An 18,561-nucleotide genomic window follows, 5' to 3' on the forward strand; every position below is an offset into this window, starting at 1 on the left:
TTTTTTTTAAGTATCTGTTACCTCCCTTGGTAATAAATTTGCCATAAGAAAAGACACAACAAACTACTTTTTACAAAGCTAAATTTGGGTAAAAACATTTTTTTAACGCTTTTGTAACTTTATTTAATGATAAATGTGAAAAAAGAAACGGCAAAAATCGGTTTATCTGTAATAATTGAAATGCAATAATGTTTTGAAGTAAAAATATACGGATTTGGGTAGATTTTAGTCGATATAAACGGACTGCCAGAGCCTTTGATAATTTTTGCTATGGCGGCTCTGGCAGTCCATATTCACCCCTTCATAAACATGGGTGCAGTTCAGCTCAGAGAATCCGTGCGCCTCACTAAACAGATGTCGTTCGAGACAAATTGAGGAAAATAATGAATAAACTTCATAAACATGTTAAATTTACCTGATTGGCAACCTACGGATGTTATACTTTGCATGCACCCTATAAAAACACGACGATGTTTCAACACACTTTCCTCGCTGACATGTTTTATGTTTAAATTTGAAACAGTGTATTCTGTATCGAATAACACATTGTGATCGACTTTGTAGGCTCCAACACATAACCCGACATGCAAAATATTGGTGTACTGCAACCTAACCAATATTGGGTCAATTTTCCAATATGGCAGATACAGAGTACCAAAGCAAAACTAAGTCAATAAAAAGCAATTACTTTTTGTTTTAATGGTACCATTCGTATGAGTTTGTGGTTTAGACAGGTAAACGTTGATAAGATCTTGCAGTTTCAGTGTTCCTTAACCATTGCATTGTTGATTAAATTTTGCACCCCTCCCCCCCTCGTATATGTATTATATATACACAAGGTATGAAACACACTATATGCCTATAGCTAAAAGATTGTGGAATCTCCTGCTCGGCTAATAACTTAAATATTCAATTAAATGTGACTTTCTTGCTATATTTTGTCAATATTCGTTGTTGAAAAGTCAAACACAATAGGTGTACATTTAACAATATGGAACCCCTGGGGTAAGCTCGGGGGAGGGGGGGGGGGCAAATTTATGATACTGCTGCCTGTGATTGGGTTATAAAGCTGAGAGTTGAATTACTAGGTAGATTTGGGAAAATGTGTGTAGATTTAAGTAATTCGTGTCTCCGAACAATACTAAAAACAATTCTGTCAACACAACAACAGTGACCTACAACACTCACTGTGACTCACCTAGTTTTTGTTTAATTTCTTTCGGTTTTTAGTCATACAACCGTTACTGCGGTCAGTTTATCAATTCAGACTTTCCTTTGTTAGCGTTCTGGTGGCCACATCAACCCTCGGATCCACGTCTGTTCCAATTCCATGTAGATTTACAGTACCTTATTCAGTATAGGACCTCTGACCTAAATTATGGTTTATTGTTATTAACTAGTAACGACAATATGTTCACCATTTGTTAATCATTAATGTATGTCGAAATAACTCAATAAGTTAAACGATATTTTTGTATAATAAATGCATTCATAAACAACAATATACATACCTCTTCCGGACAGGCATTTCAAAATGTGCAGATCCGGAGAAAATTTAGCCGGACCAAAAAAACAACACAACACAACTATGTACATTAACATTAACTTTTTATTTTAGCTTAACAATCCACAGCCAATGCTTTAGCCTAATAAGAGAACAGTTTTTCGGTGTTAATCAATTTGCGTTGATAGTCTAGACAATCTTCTTCAATTTCAAACTATATTTAACAGACTGATGATATCCATTTAGGCAATATAACAACGTTAACTAACGTAAGAAGAAGTATCGGAATTAAAATTGCTGTCAACGGACACTAACTTGTACAATGTAAAATGATAACATTTTTGGAAACCTATGACGAGTGCATGTTATAAAGATATCACTAGACCATTGTTTATATTAAATAAACAACCTTTTTAAAACCATGCTTCATAAAGAAATTCATATTTGTATGTCCTTATCTACTCGAAAAATATGTTAAAGCTATCAAGATATTTTTTGTTAGAACGCAGTTGCCAATTTTGCGACTTCGTTTGAAGTAGCTGTGTAACCAGTTGGATTTGCTAATTGTATGAAACAAACTCATTACAAACATCAAAACAATGAGCCATTTCATTATCATGATGTAAGGGGTTTGCTCTTCAAATTTGCAACTTTGAAAGAAATTTTATTTGTTTGCATTTATTTCACATTTTGCCGGTTGCGGGGACCGACATTGTTGTTAAACCTGCCGGACCAAATGATAATCTGCTGGTCTGGTCAGGACCAGCAGACCGGCAATTTCGCAAAGCCTGCTCTTCAGCAGGCAGCTTCAGCTGTTCAAATATGGCAACAACATCAGTTTCCTAAAGAAGAGGAACATGTCGCCCTTTGCGGCATTAGTCGTGGCGAGGCCCTTGTGCTCCACCTTCCGGTACAGGCGCTGGTTCCAATAAAACACACATCCTTTCAAAGTGGCCCTTGGATAGATCTTGGTACTAATTGGTTACTCATTGGCCATTAAAGGCCTGTCGGTACATTAAGGCCCGTGTCTGTAATTAATTGTTTGCTACGGGTCCGAATATCGGCCCCATTCCCAATGCAAATCTGGTGGTTTTTATCCCAATTGAAAAAAAAACTTTAAATATATAAGTTAAAGTGATATAATGGGCATCTAACAGTTTATAGGTGTCTATCGCAACCGTTGTTTATTTTTGGTGTTTCCACTTCATATACACTTATATTTGTTAATGCAGCACCAACATACTAAAACAATATCCCGGAAAGAGAAAAATAATGCATTTTAATATCAACCGTACTTTCGTTTGACAACTGATCATGCATGTACGATGTGAACCTAAATTTAGTTTTAGTGCACATTCATTCATACGAAACAAAGACACCATTTTGTTTTACGGATCATTTAGACTTACAGGACTGGGTGAGTCACGTAAAATATTGAATATAAAATATATTTTTATAAACAACTGGTAGCAAGATGAGTTGCAGATAATTGGTTAGTAACCACATTTTAACTAACTCTTTTGACCTGTTAATACTTTCAGCTCAATTCAACAGTGAAAAATGCCCATAATATCACTTTCACCTGATCCAGTGTAGAAAATAGAAAAATATTGCATAATTAAATTATCTGTTGCCTTGAATTTATTTAAAAAAAGTAAAATATGTTAAATTGATTATTTAAGACTTTCCTTATTTTCCCCAAAATCTGGCGTTTCGCGCAATTTTTTTCCCCTAAAAAAAGGCCAGGCCCTTTCTCCAAAATCAGATAAAAAAAACCTGCACTTACCACACATGTTCATAATATTTTGTTGTTATTTTTTAAATAATATGTTATCAAAATAGTTGTTATTTACCTGCAGTTAACATCCTTTGAAATATAAGAAACACTATTTACATGCGATTATTTTTCCCAATACACCAGTTTTGCGATTCTTTTTCTCCCAAAAATTGGGTTTTTCACGACGAGAAATTCCCAAAATTCCAGTGTGGCGTTTTCCCAAAATGGAGCGGAATAGGCCTGGATTCATGTTTTATATTTATTAAACATAATGAACTATGCACAAATGTTTTTATACCAACAATAAATCATTTTATTTTTAGCTCACCTGAGCACAACATATGCTCATGGTGAGCTTTTGTGCTTGCTTTTTGTCTGTCGTCCATCGTGCGACGTTAACATTTGCCTTGTTAACTCTCTAGGGGCAACATTTATTGTCCAATCTTCATGAAATTTGGTCAGAAGATTAGTCTCAATGATATCTTGGATGAGTTCGAAAATGGTTATGTTTGCTTGAAAAACATGACTGCCAAGGGGTGGGGCATTTTTCCTAAAATGGCTATACTAAAATCTTGTTAACACTCAAGAGGCCATATTTATTGTCTGATCTTCGTGAAACTTGGTCAGAAGATTCAGACCAATAATATCTTTGACGAGTTCGAAAATGATGCCCGTTGTTTGAAAAACATGGCCACCCGGGCCAGGGGGCAGGGCATTTTTCCTTGGCTTTAGTAAAACCTTGTAAACACTCTAGAGGCCACATTTATTTTCCAATCTTCATGAAACTTGCTCAGAAGATTCATCCCAATAATATCTTGGACAAGTTCAGAAATGATGCCTTTTGGTTGAAAAACATGGCCGCCATGGGGCGGGGCATTTTTCCTTATATGGCTATAGTAAAACATTGTTAACACTATGGAGGCCACATTTATTGTCCAATCTTCATGAAATATGGTCAGAATATTCGAAAATGGTTACGTTTGCTTGAAAAAGATGGCTGCCAAGGGGCGGGGCATTTTTCCTTATATGGCTATATATGGCTATATTAAAATCTTGTTAACACTCTAGAGGCCACATTTATAGTCCGATCTGCATGAAACTTGGTCAGAAGATTCATCCCAATAATATCATGGACGAGTTCAAAAATAATGCTGGTTGGTTGAAAAACATGGCCATCTTTGGGGCGGGGCATTTTTCCTTATGTGGCTATAGTAAAACTTTGTTAACACTCTAGAGGTCACATTTATTTTCCGATCATCATGAAACTTGGTCAGAAGATTTGTCCCAATGATATCTTGGATGAGTTCAAAAATGGTTTTGGTTGCTTTAAAAACATGGCTTCCAAGTGGCGGGGCATTTTTCCTTATATGGCTATAGTAAAATCTTGTTAACACTCTAGAGGCCACATTTACTGTCCGATCTTCATGAAACTTAGTCAGAAGATTCATCTCGATAATATCTTGGAAGAGTTCTAAAATGATGCAGTTGGTTTAAAAACATGGCTGCCAGGGGGCGGGGCATTTTTCTTTACATGGCTATAGTAAAACTTTGTTTACACTCAAGAGGCCACATTTATTTTCCGATCTTCATGAAACTTGGTCAGCATATTTGTCCCAATAATATTTTGTTATCTCAGGTGAGCGACTTTGGGCCTTTCAGGCCCTCTTGTTATAATATATAATTATAATTGTTAACACTTTTGTAATTTACTACATTAATATACACCCCAATATCACTCACACCTAAACGGCATTATTCACGCCTATCCGCCTTTATATTATCAGTGGGACGAAACGTCAACCCCTTTTTAACACAAATAATAGTGCCACGAAACGTCCATAACTCGTTTACATGTATCCTGGATGACCGTTAATTGGCGACCTTATCATTTAATGTAAATATTATCTAAATATTAGTTACACTAATCCAACTCCGGCTGTCACCCTGCAGGTTGCTGGGAGTTGCAAAGGCTTTTTATGTTAAATTGCCACATGTAATTCAGAGTGAATTGTACTAGGTAATATGAGCCAAGTAAATTGTTTTCTGGCAAAAATATACACACACATATCATGAATATGTCTCTTTTGTATAAATTAAAACAACTTACATGATAATATGGTGTGCTTGAAGAATTATTATATTAAATCAATTTTCTAACACACAACTAATCAAGAAATTGTTTACATGTTTCAGTGGAAAATGCCAAGATATTCTGAATTTGAAAACAATTATGCAAATACATAAGAGTTATTTAAATTTTGAAATATGTAAGTTTTTTTACGCAAATTGCGTTTGGTGTGTTGACATCATGTAACATTAAACATACAGCAACGATACCACGGCTCTATGAATGTGTCCTGATTCAAATAACATTTTTATACACTAGAAACTTTCAACTGACAGCATAACATCAGACCATCAGACACTTGGGTGAAATACATTATTACTGTGTAACCTGTGACTTTCCTTTGCTAAAACCATCAATTGAAAACATCTAGTCTCTGTTTTATAACGCATCTTTAATAATTTTTTTGTTTTTGGCATTTGTCCACAAAAGACACGCAATTTGATATGATAAAAGGTATTGTTTTTGTTACGAAGCATTAAGTTGATTGAACTTAATTTTATAGTCATTTGTTGGACATATTTTTTCAACATGGTTTTTGCTTTTACAAGGAAGAACTTTGAGCTGTACATACATGTATGTTCTCATATACAAGTTTTAAAGGTTTCTGTTCAAACCCTTAGGTACTGATGAGCAGCAAACAGCATAAAACCTGAACAGACTGTGAGTTACTCAAAGGCTGTTCTGGTTTTGGGTATGCTGTTTGCACATAGTCATTTTTACTTGGTTTCTGAGTGGGAAGGGTTAAACAATTTAAATAGTAATAGTACTTGGCGTGAATGGGGAAAATGTAAAGAACGCTCCCACAGTGGGGATCAAACCCGTGACCTCCTGATTGCTAGGCGGTCACCATATCAACTACACCACGGCGACCTAAATTTATTGGTTGATGTTTCAGATGTTGCAGTTAGATTCATAAAAATGAGCGACAGCCAAGGTATCGCCCGCAGATCAACAAGGACAGTAAAACCCACCTTCAAAATGAAAGAGTTAGGTCTTCTATCTACTGCATTAGACCCTGATGAGGATCATCTTAAGACTGCAGGTTCAAGAAACGGCTTAAAGAAAAACTCAAGAACAGAATTTAGAAACCACAATAAAGAATTATTACAAAATGATACTCGAAACCAGCTCACACTAGACGATGAAAAAGTTTGCGGTTCACTCAATGTTGGAAGAAAAAGCAATCGACCTAATAACATTGCTGTAGCCCGAAATGTTCCAATTAAACGCCTTCAATTAAAAAATGCTAATATTACAGATGGTACAGGAAATGTGGTACATGTTATTGACCCAAAAGCTAAAAAATTAGTTAAAACTGCTGAAATTGAAGGCAGTTCAATTTCAACAACTAAAACAGTCTGCGAAACAGCAAATTCTGGCATTGCAATAACTTCACTGGATGATTCATGCATTGTGGAAACTGATAAGATGATAGAAAATGTTGACAAAAAGAGGTGTAGTATTGGGCTTGGAAGGCATAATAAAATCCAACAAGCGCATGATGTTGCAGATGAAAAAGATGATGCAGAATCTAAGTGCGATGACCTGACAGAACAAACAATTAAGGTACTGTCTACACCTGTTGAGTTTCCTTTGTCATTACAAATAGATGATTCTGATGGTAGTCAACTTAAAATCTTAAATGGAATGTTTTTTGTTAGCAAATCTTGTATAGATGGTTGGTGTTTTTTAAGAAATGTTCAATGCTTAAATAACATAAAAGGGTACGTTTTAATGGACTGTATGAATTGTATACAGTGTATACTTTAATTTAAGTCCTAAGTTAGTACACTTATATCTAAAATATATACTTATTACATGTAAATCCAGCGCAAGTCAGAATTGTGACAGCATGACAGTTGTTTATTTGGTAACATTCTGTTTAAAAGTCAAATTATGAAGGTAATTACCACATACATGTAATACCTTACTGGAATCACTAGATGTACCCATTATTAATACATTTTAGCCTCGATCTGAGAAAACGGGGCTTAGCTCATGTGCTTAAAGTATCATCCCAGATTAGCCTGTGCAGACTGCACAGGCTAATCTGGGATGATACTTTCTGCTTTTCTGGTCTTTTTCATTTAAAGTACTGGTAGTCTCTTCTTATTAAAAATCATGTTTAGGTGGAAAATGTTGTCCCTGATTAGCCTGTGGGGACTAATTGGGGATGACACTTAAAGCACGTGCATTTAGCCCTGTTTTCTCAGAGCAAGGTTAATTTAATTTTTTTCAGGTTGAAGAATTATATGATACTGAGTCTGAACTTGATGGCCCCAGCACTGAGTCCCTGTTCTGTGACATATGCCAGAAAATGCTGGCTAACAAGTACATATACAAGAAACACGTGGCAATACATTCAGGTACTGGTACGCTTGTTTGAAACAAAATAGATTGTTTGTACATTTAGCATTCCAGTGATTTTTATAGGGCCAAATTAGGGCAAAAACTTTGTTAAATATCCCTTCTCAAAAGGTATTTATTTGTACACAGTAATTTTTTTTGCTCAAATTTACAGCCGAATTTCAGCTGCTTCCCAATCGCAAAAATACACGTTTTTCCCAAAATTCTGACCAAAATTTCCCAAAAAAAGCCCAACTTCCAAAAAAAAATAAAAATAAAAAAAAAATAAAAAAAAAAATAAAAAATTAATGATTTCTTTAATCTAGGTCTCAACTTTATTTTTTAAACATCTTACAAAATATGTAACTTGAATTTAGTCATTTTTGTCCATAAATCATTCCCAAACTTGCCACTTTTATTGATTAAAAAAAACAATTTGACCAGAACATGCACTTAAAAACAATATCACTTCTGTTACTTATAATCCTATTTATAATGCTTCACTTTTCCCAATTTCATGGTTTATCGCGCTATTTTTCCCAATTTCACGGTTTATCGCGTTTATTTTCCCAATTCAAAAGGCACAGGCTGTAACAAATTAAAGCAAAAAAAATCACTGGTACACTAGTATCACCTGAAAATAACAGTTTGTTTTTTTAAAGATGACTAACATTGGACAAAAATTGACTTATTGATTTATATGCTTTTTTGTAAATAGTTCCAGCAATTTTCATCAGCCAAGTTTAATCATTGAAGAATTAAGCATTTGTAGCAAAGCATTTGATTAATGTTTTATAATTAAACAACATAGAATATAAACATGTCATTATGCTTATCTAAAATTCTCCATTCGAAGGGCCCCGTCACAATTTGGCTCACAGATGAAAAGAAAAACTGCATTTCCATACATTTCAATCAAGCTAACAAATTTAATTGATCACTACTGCTGATGTCAGGCAAGTGGTCTCTCAAATCAATGGTAGTGTGTCTTGTAACAAGGTTAACCCTTTGCATGCTGGAAAAATTTGTTGTCTGCTAAAATGTTGTCTGCTGAATTTCTAAAATTAGCATTTTCTTCGATTTTTTTCAAAGAATACTATCAGAATAGCAAACAGTTTGGATCCTGATGAGACGCCATATTCTGTGGCGTCTCATCTGGATCCAAACTGTTTGCAAAGGCCTTTAATTCGGTTCCAGCACTGAAAGAGTTAACACAGTGTGAGAATATGCCACTTTTCTGTAATATTTGAGATTTAAACGAAAGCCCAACAAATTTTGATATACATTGATGATATCAAAATTTGTATGATCTTTCATTTAACCTTAATTTTCATTGTGGAAAATTTCTAGTTTACAAAGTTTAATGAACATATTCACAAAAAGAAGAAATGAGACACTTATTTTAATGAAAAAAAGAATACATGTACATTTTCTTCATTTTTCCATCAGTTATGTGCTCTCTGATGTGTTCAGGTATAAAACCGTTCCGCTGTGTCATATGTGATGCGAGGTTCCCGATACGAGAGTACCTGGTCAATCACATGGTCTGCCACACGACAGACAGGAAGTACAAGTGTGACGTCTGCAGTGCCACGTTCTTTAGACAATCCAACCTTTCAAGTCACATGATTTCTCATACCGGTAATAATGCTTGCATGGTCCTTGTCAGCGCAGGTAAAGAAAATATACTTATAAGTACCCCCAAGTATGGCCGGGTGTCTGTTAGGGTGTTTTCTGTACCCGGGTTACATTATAGAATACCTCAGAATACCTGAGCTGACAACCACCAATTGAGAGGTAATAATGGTTGATACATGTACATTCATGTCCGCTATTTGTTGAGTTTCCAACATGTAGCACGTCACACTTTAGCCTAGTTTTCTACTTTTCACTATGTACTTCAATTATCTTGGTAAGAATTTAAGCTGGGTCCGTATTCACCAACCCATTCCTTGACTTAAGAATAAAGGAATAAATAGAGAAGTAAGTTTTTTTCTTATTCATAAATAAATTGTTCAAGAAAAGTGTAGTAACAGGTAATGTATTACATTTCATGTCTTTTTGAAATGTATTATACTATTATAAAAAACAGTTTCACAAATATTCTTTATTTTTAGCTCGGCTGTTTTCGGAGAAAACCCGAGGTATTGTCATAGCCAGCTCGTCGTGTCGCGTCGTGTCCGTCATCGCGTCCGTGTCGTGCTAAAACCTTAACATTTTGTCAAGGTCTTGAACATTGGCTCTAAAATCAAAGTGTTTCAACCTACAACTTTGCAACTTCATATGTAGCTGCACCTTGATGTGTTCTACATGCCACACCCATTTTTGGGTCACTAGGTCAAAGGTCAAGGTCACTGTGACCTCTAAAAAAAAAAAAATCTGACAAGCTTTCATCTATTCAAAACTGCACCCGCAGCCGAGCGTGGCACCGCTTATGTGGTGCTCTTGTTAGACATAAGTCTAAGAATTGGTTGATGAAAAGGGACTGAAGTTACTCAAAAGCAATATTTGTGCCTATCAAATATCCACACACATAACTTTTTCTATTTTGCCTCTTAGACTCCATCCAAATGTAAAACATTAGTCATGTAATTGATCCTAGCCATCTTTGCCTTTGAAACTTTTTTTTAGTCTTGACATATTATTAAAGATTCTTAAAATGCAAATATTAACTCTTTCAGTGTTGGAACCGAATTTTGAAGGCCTTTACAAACAGTTTGGATCCAGATGAGATGCCACAGAACGTGGCATCTCATCAGGATCCAAACTGTTTGCTATTCTGATAGTATTCTTTGAAAAGAAATCAAAGAAAATGCTATTTTTAAAAATTCAGCAGACGACATTTTAGCAGACGACAAATTTCCCAGCTTGCAAAGCGTTAAAACCAAGCATACCGGTACCCTGTTTCATTTTCAGAAGTGCGACAGTACCAGTGCGAGGTGTGTTCCAAGTGGTTCAAGACGAAGGCAGTTAGAGACGAGCACATGAAGTACCACGGTGAGAGGCGGCACGTCTGTGACAAGTGTGGCAAGAGCTTTATCACCGCCACGTATCTCCGGAAACATGTCAGCGTTCATGAAGGTGATATAAAAAGGGGCTTTTCGTCCTGTCCTTCTTAGGGAATAGCCGTTTTTCACAATTTAGAGACGTTCGCAACCATGACAATTTTGTGAATTTCGCGCCTCAAGTTTTCACAATTAACAGAAAGTTGTGACTCACTTTATTACAATATTGAAACGTTTGTGACTTATTTTTTCACAATTTTGAAACATGAATAACTACATGACATAAAATAACATATGAGTCCACAATATCATTCCTATGTAGTAAGCTGCCATTGTAAATTTGAATAAGAATGCCTTCACAGTAATTTAAGCAATCGCTTGTATATTAATTAAGCCTTATTCTGGGAAAACTGGGCTAAATGCAGTCTGCACAGGCTAATCTGGGCTGACTCTTTTAGCTTCTTTGTGTTGATTGCACAGGCTCATCTGGGACAACACTTTATGCACATGCATTAGGCCCCTTTTTCTCACAACGGGGCTGAATAAATACTAAGCCCACAAAAATCTATCTCAAATGTTCTGTTTGCAGGTATTAAGCCATTCAAGTGTGAGGAATGCGGCAAGTCCTTCCCATATCAACAGAGTCTGCAAGAACACTTGATGAGACACAAGGGCATCAAGCCTGTATTCTGTGAGGTGTGCGGAAAAGGGTATGTGAACTAGCATATTCATTCTTTATTAACCCTTTTCCCACTCACAATCAATGTTAAAAGGCTACATGAAACAAGCATAAAACCAGAACATCCTGCATGTAACTCACAGTATGCTTATGTATTTTTATTTTTTTGCTCATCTGCTTATTAATATCTTAGAGTTTGAAATGAAGCTTTTAAACCTTGGATCTATTAAGAATTTTCAGAAAGGTTTTTAACTTAATTTGATTTTCTAAGGGACAACAAAAGGGTCAAAACGAGTATCTAAGCATATATATGGGTAAAAAAGGATATTTCTGGTGAGATTATCAGTGAGTTTTTAACCAGGTTTTCTGAAGGATAAAACTGGTTATTAGATTGGCGAATGTCGGCTGGCGGGCGGAACAAGTTTGTCCGGGCCATAACTTTGTCGTTCATTGTGAGATATTAAAATCATTTGGCACATTTGTTCACCATCATTCGACGGTGTGTCGCGCACAATAATTACGTCAATATCTCCAAGGTCAAAGTCACACTTTGAGGTCAAAGGTCAAAAAAGGCCATAAATGAGCTTGTCCGGGCCATAACTATGTCATTCATTGTGAGATTCTAAAATTATTTTGCACATTTATTCACCATCATTGGACTGTGTGTCGCGCAAAAGAATTACGTCAATATCTCCAAGGTAAAGGTCGCAACGGCTAAAAATATATTTATTTTGAAACAAGAGGGGTAACTTTGATCAGTAACAATGCACATTTGCGTTGGTATCCCTATATCACACTTTTTTCAAATTGAAATCAAGGTCGCCACAAGTAAAAATAGATTGAATCTTACACAAGGGGGTAACTATGCACATTTTGAATTGTCTTTCTTTATCAGACTTTTTATGCTCCCGGATCGAATGATCAGGGGTATATTGTTTTTGGCCTGTCTATCTGTCATTCTGTCTGTCTGTCTGTCATTCTGTCCCAAAACTTTAACCTAAAACTTTAACCTTGGTTAAAGTTTTGCAATATTTAATAACTTTTGCATTATTGAAGATAGCAACTTGATAATTGGCATGCATGTGTATCTCATGGAGCTGCACATAATAACTTTTGCATTATTGAAGATAGCAACTTGATAATTGGCATGCATGTGTATCTCATGGAGCTGCACATTTTGAGTGGTGAAAGGTCAAGGTCATTCGTCAAGATCAAAGTTATGGCTTCAAAGTGGCGCAATAGGGGCATTGTGTTTCTGACAAACACATCTCTTGTTTTTTCAAATTGAAAACCTGGTTTTGTGACAATTTTGTCCCTTGTTTTTGTTTTCTTTGTCCAATTTGGGGCTAATATTGAAAAGGCTGAAAGTTAGCAATTTTTATCACCCTTATGATATCAGGCATATGTTGTCCTGAGTCGTGCAGGGTGCATTTCAACCCTTGCAATAAAGTTGAACGTGGTATACTGGATTCACCATGGGCCTTTGTCCTTTGATAACTTAAAGTTGCATGCATTGTTAGGTATGTTTTAAGTATGCACAGGCTAATCAGGGATGGCACTTTCTGATTTTCATTTGGAAGAGAAAAATGAAAAATTGAATGAAAAATTCAATAAAAGCGGCAAGTGTCTGCACAGGCTTATCTGGGACAAAACTGTACACACATGCATTTAGCCCTGTTTTCACTGTACGCTGCTTAATTAGTAATTAGCCTCTTTGTGTTTTTAAATAATACTTTAATGGTAAAAAAAAATTAATACGAGTCCATGAATTGTTTTCTTGATTGACCAACTAATAATAGGGTACAAATGCCACAAAAAGTCCCATTTATTACTGAAACATACTGACAAACTACTGACAAATTACTGACAAACACAGCAGCATGATATTTCTTGATTTATAAAATTAAGGAAAAAAAGAAAATTCCACAAATGAAAGTGCCAGCAAAATGTTTACTTACAACAAACTGCTGCATTTGCTCATCCCAATGATATTAATGGTTTGATAGTATGTAAGTTATCTTGTTAAATATGTATGCTCGCTTTCACAGCTTCAACAACTTGAGGCAGCTGAAGGCCCACAAAAAGTACCACGAGGCCAAGACCGACTTTCTGTGCTCGCTGTGTAACCTCTACTACGACTCCATAAAGTCTTTAAAGAAGCACCACTACATGTCGCACGCTACGGTGTACAAGTGCGAACATTGCGACCAGACATTCAAAAACAAGCGAGTCTTGGTGTCTCACAAGTTCACAGCACACAGGGAAAAGCTTGCTAGTAGGGGAAGGTTACACGCTACTAAGTTTTCATGTGATAACAAAGTGGAATGTAGTCTGTGTAAAAGGACGTTTTACAATGAGGGGGTGCTATCAGAGCATCTTGTGAATCAACATGGTCTAGATAAAGAGGATGCAGAAAGAGTCATTCAAGCCAAGGATATAGGTCAGATTGTAATAATAAATGAAGAACATTGTGAAGTTCAGAAAGAGGACGATGTCAATGATAAGGAGCAGTATCGCGTGTATTACAAGGATGAAGAAATAGACGTGTATGTGACTGTCAGGAAAGGTGCTGAGAAGGAAATTACTGACGCAGAGGCAAGAGAAATCGTGAACGCATTTAAGATATCGTCGAATGCAAGTTTAGGTAAAACGTCTGGAATGGCAGTTGAGGAAAGGGGAAGCAACGTAAAGGATCTTTTGCTTGGTTCTAAGACTATGAAACCATTGCTAGAGGATAATACGGAAGCTCCAATGCAGATGAAAGGTGTTTCAACTGATGAAAATAATAGCGAAAATAGAAATAAAACTAAGGAGGCATCAACTGATGCTTCTAAACATGTAACCAGGAACAGTGGTGTTGATGTTATAAACAAGTTACAAAATTTGGTGAACAGCCAAAATAGCGTCTATGGCAACAATGGGCAATCTTGTTACATCGTAAAAAAGCCGGACATGGTGGGAACAATAAAAGACAACGAAGAACTGTTTGTTTTGGTTCCTAATTCTAAGGTGGCAAATAAGGAATCGGTATCTGAAAATATGCTACAATTCCAAAGAGTAGAATGTGACCAAATTAGGGATGTTTACGAAGAAATCGTAGATTCAACGGCTTCTAATAACGTGGGAAATGTTTTCGGGATAAATGCTGAAAATGGCGACAAGATTGTTCTTATTGTGAACCAAGATGAGAATGTGGAGACGTACATGGTGGAAGGGCAGGAATACCTAGAAGTAGTGGAGTCAGAAATGGAAATTGAAGAAAGCTATGGTGTAGTTGAAAGTGATGATGTTGATGATAAGCATGAAAATTTAGTGACACCTAACCCCGACTGCTCTGGCAAGCATGTTTATAGAGATGATGTACACAATTTTCGTTCACATTTAGTGACACCTAACCCAAATTCTAGTTGTGGTCAATATAATATAAATAATAATAATGAAGCTTTAAGATACGAAAACTCGCAAGTTAATGCAAACATTCCCAGACAGAATACCGCCTCGCGGAATTTAGTTAGCGATAGTAACTCCGAGATTTTTAGTAATAAAGGAAACATAAGGTCTGTACCTACTAGTGACAGATCTGTATACACACGTCCCCATGAAGCGTTTGTTGCCAATGGTGAGACAAATTATTCACGATTAAGCAACAACTCTTCAAAGCCCGATGAATTCCTTTTGACTGTACCGGATTCAAATTTCCCAGGAGAAATTGCCCAGTTTGAGAACGCTTTGCGGAGAAAAGCTTTACAATTCGAAAGTTTTAAAGAGTATGGTAACTTTTTGGATAACATGATGTTAGCGCTTCAAAAAGCAAAAGTAGAGCAGAGTATTATATTTGGAACTCAAAGGCCTTAAACATTTAACCCATTTATGCCTAGTGGACTCTCCCATACTTCTAAAATGGATCAATTTATTTCCAAAATTAGGGATGTCTAGTATATTTATTTCTTTATTTAGAATATTTCTTACAGAAATTCCTTTAAGTAAACAGCGTAGACCCTGATGAGACGCTGCATCATGCGGCGTCTCATCTGGGTCTATGCTGTTTGCCAAGGCCTTTTTTTCTAGACGCTAGGCATAAATGGTATAAACGTTTTATGCTGTGATTTTGCTATTAAGGCTGCTATTGCCTTTTAATGTTTATAAGTGACTGTTAAAGCGAGTATATACAATTTCAATGTCAACATTTGCATTAATTCTTGCAATTTTAGACAAACATTTGAATATCAACAAGGAATATTGTAAAATATTAATTAACAACCTTTCTATTGCACCATCAATCAAATATTGTTTACTTTAATGAAATTTTAAACAAACAAGTTTACGAAGATACTGAAACTTTTTAATTTTTTGAAGAACCAAAATTGTTTTCATGTGTTGTATGAACCAATCTGTACAGATAATCATTAATTTGGTTTTCCCAATAGCGTACATGAAGTAGTTTTCAACTGCACAGCAGAAAATTGCTACTTTTTCAGAACTTTATTCTAGTGTTTTTTTATTCATCATCGTTTAATCTCTTATGCAAAAAGTAACAAGATCATATATTCTCGCTTTAAAAATTAATACTTTTATGCAATTAAACCAATATGGCTTGATATATTTATGACTGTATGAAATTTTGTTGACTTTGAATTTTTGCTCACTTGAGGTGTTTGTGCTCAAGGGTGAGTTATCCTGGTCAGTCAGTGTTGCTGCCATCTGTCAAAATCTTGAACTGCTTACATGTAACCAAGGGTTTTGATTTAGAGATACTTTCAAAGATTGATTGTTTGTCTGTTAAACAATTATGGAAATTATTTTTTCTTAAAATTGTGGCAGTTATAATTCTAGAATTATAATTTGTTACCAGTACATTACTACATTGTATATCTTGATAATGCATATGAACACTTAAAATCAACTGAGCAACCCAGGGCCATCTTGCCCGCTTGTTTACTTAAAGTGGAAAATAATTTCAGGTTTCGATTCCTTTTTAATTTATATGTATTTATTATTATACATGTAATGCTGTCATGAATGAAAAATAAAAGTTGAAATCATTTCAGGAATTTGATACCGTCTTAATTATGACCCACTTCCGAGAAACCTGTTTGCTTTGCACTTGTCCTTCTATAAACCATTACTTAAAGATGCAGAGTGAAAAAGCAATCTGCTGCTCCTATGTGGTTCTCTCTCTTGCCCATTTACAATGGTAACCAAAACCAAACTGTTAAAATCTGTTAAAATTAAGTATATTTAGACAAATAGCCAATGGCAAATGAAAAGAAATTGCTTGCAAACCCTATTTACAAGAGTTAGACGAAGAAATGCATAAATTTATTAAATTAATAGATAAGGTCATAGGCATTTCTCTATTGCTGACTGCCCATCAAAGGCAGTACCCTGTACATTGTGATTCTAGACCTTTCACTGGTTTAATGTAATATAGCATACAGCTGCACCACTGCAGTTTATAAAGCTGTTATTTAGCAGCAACCTACCGGAGGTTTAGATAACAAACCAGTCCATACATTAGTCTATGCATATTGTCTACGCTCAGCAAGAACTGTCCATTGCTAACTGAAACTGAAATCATAGCGAGGGGCATGAATTTCAAATTTTGTCATGACACATGTGCAAAAAAATTCTGTGTGTATAATTGAGTCTTCTTCCCCCTTTATATCACACAGTCCACAGGAACCTTAAAAAAAATTGTTATATATACGTGTTATGGTTTATATATTTGGGTTAGGTGTCACTGTAGGGATCCAAACCCTTAAGATCTATATTATCAGTGATTTTTTACCCCATTTTGGAAAAGTAACGTTTCCAGGCCATTTGGGAAAATTAGCGTGAAAAAAACTAAAATTGGGAAAATTCACATCGTGAAATTCTTCAGATTGGGAATGATGTGTCTAATTCATTTCTTGGTATTTGATCGTACAAACCCATTAAAATATTATTTTTACATGCCTTTTTGCTTGAAAAGTTCAGTGTCAGTTTTTTATTTTGTTGTCAACTTGCAGATAATGCGCTTTTGCACAAAATTCACCCAACTTTCTTTTCTTTTAGGAAATTTTCAGATGGCAATTTAGATTTTTTCTCAATTGGGAAAGTACTTTTAATGGTTAAACTGTATAGCAAAGAAAAAAAATTGCTGATAACACACATCTGTTATGAGCCGGATTTCCCATAGAAAAGTATTAAATAATGTTGGACCCGATCTGGGTGGGCTTATGATGGGTTAAAACAGTGAGTGATGCAATTTAAGGGTAAAAATCAATATATTGTACTGTATTTGATTTACTATATTACAAAACAAATTATCAACAATGAACACACAATGCAACTTATTTTGAATCCAAAATAAATCAATCTTTCTTTACATTGCAAACTCGATAAGGTCCATGTAATTGTTGTATGGAAAATTGGCTGGTTTTGCAAATCTGCTGTGGCAGCATATAGTTACACAATTATGCAGATATATAAATTCATAATTTTTGCTTAAAAGTAATTTATTAGACAATAATATGCATTAACATTTAAAAGTTGAGCTAATAATACAATGCAAGCATTAAACCATATATTTTGATGTTTTTAGCTCACCTGATTGCTCAGTTCAGCTTTTGTGACCGGTCTTTGTTCGTCGTATGTCCGTCCGTCCGTTAACATTTGCTCCTAAACACTAGAGGCCACATTTCTTGTCCCATCTTCATGAAACTTGGTCAGAAGCTTTGTCTCAATAAAATCTCGGCCGAGTTCGAAACTGGGTTGTGCCAGGTCAAAAACTAGGTCACTAGGTCTAAAAAAAGAAAAACATTGTAAACACTGTAGAAGTCACATTTCATGCCCAATCTTCATGTAACTTTGTCAAAATGTTTGCTTTAATGATATCTTGGTTGAGTTCAAAAGTGGTTCCGATCCGTTGAAAAACATGGCTGCCAGTGGGCGGGGCAGTTTTTTTTATTTGGCTATAGAGAAACTTTATAAACACTAGAAGTCACAATTTTTGCCCAATCATCATGAAAGTTTGTCAAAACATTGGTTCATTTGATGTCTCGGACGAGTTCGAAAATGGTCGAGATCGGTGAAAAAACATGGCCGCCAGTGGGCGGGGCATTTTTCTCTATATGTATATAG

At 35.5% G+C, this 18,561-nt stretch overlaps 1 protein-coding gene across 1 annotated transcript; it reads left to right on the forward strand.

The window, feature by feature from the left end:
• The first annotated feature begins 16 nt into the window (after window positions 1-16).
• Window positions 17-16,452, forward strand: LOC127843060 (uncharacterized). Its single transcript, XM_052372860.1, has 7 exons — window positions 17-88; window positions 6,305-6,975; window positions 7,649-7,775; window positions 9,229-9,396; window positions 10,672-10,836; window positions 11,350-11,470; window positions 13,488-16,452. Exons 2-7 carry the CDS (start codon window positions 6,328-6,330, stop codon window positions 15,292-15,294), a joined length of 3,036 nt encoding a protein of 1,011 aa, XP_052228820.1. The 5' UTR covers window positions 17-88; window positions 6,305-6,327; the 3' UTR covers window positions 15,295-16,452.
• Window positions 16,453-18,561: the final 2,109 nt, after the last annotated feature.

The sequence above is a fragment of the Dreissena polymorpha genome, chromosome 8, assembly GCF_020536995.1.
Source record: "Dreissena polymorpha isolate Duluth1 chromosome 8, UMN_Dpol_1.0, whole genome shotgun sequence".
Taxonomy (NCBI): domain Eukaryota; kingdom Metazoa; phylum Mollusca; class Bivalvia; order Myida; family Dreissenidae; genus Dreissena; species Dreissena polymorpha.

Bases quoted from the DNA above. Each gene is read 5' to 3' on its own strand.
- LOC127843060 (XM_052372860.1), top strand. From the start codon at position 6,328: ATGAGCGACAGCCAAGGTATCGCCCGCAGATCAACAAGGACAGTAAAA. The intron at 9,397-10,671 runs GTAATAATGCTT...TTTCATTTTCAG, and splicing joins TCACATGATTTCTCATACCG to AAGTGCGACAGTACCAGTGC. The intron at 11,471-13,487 runs GTATGTGAACTA...TCGCTTTCACAG, and splicing joins TGTGAGGTGTGCGGAAAAGG to CTTCAACAACTTGAGGCAGC.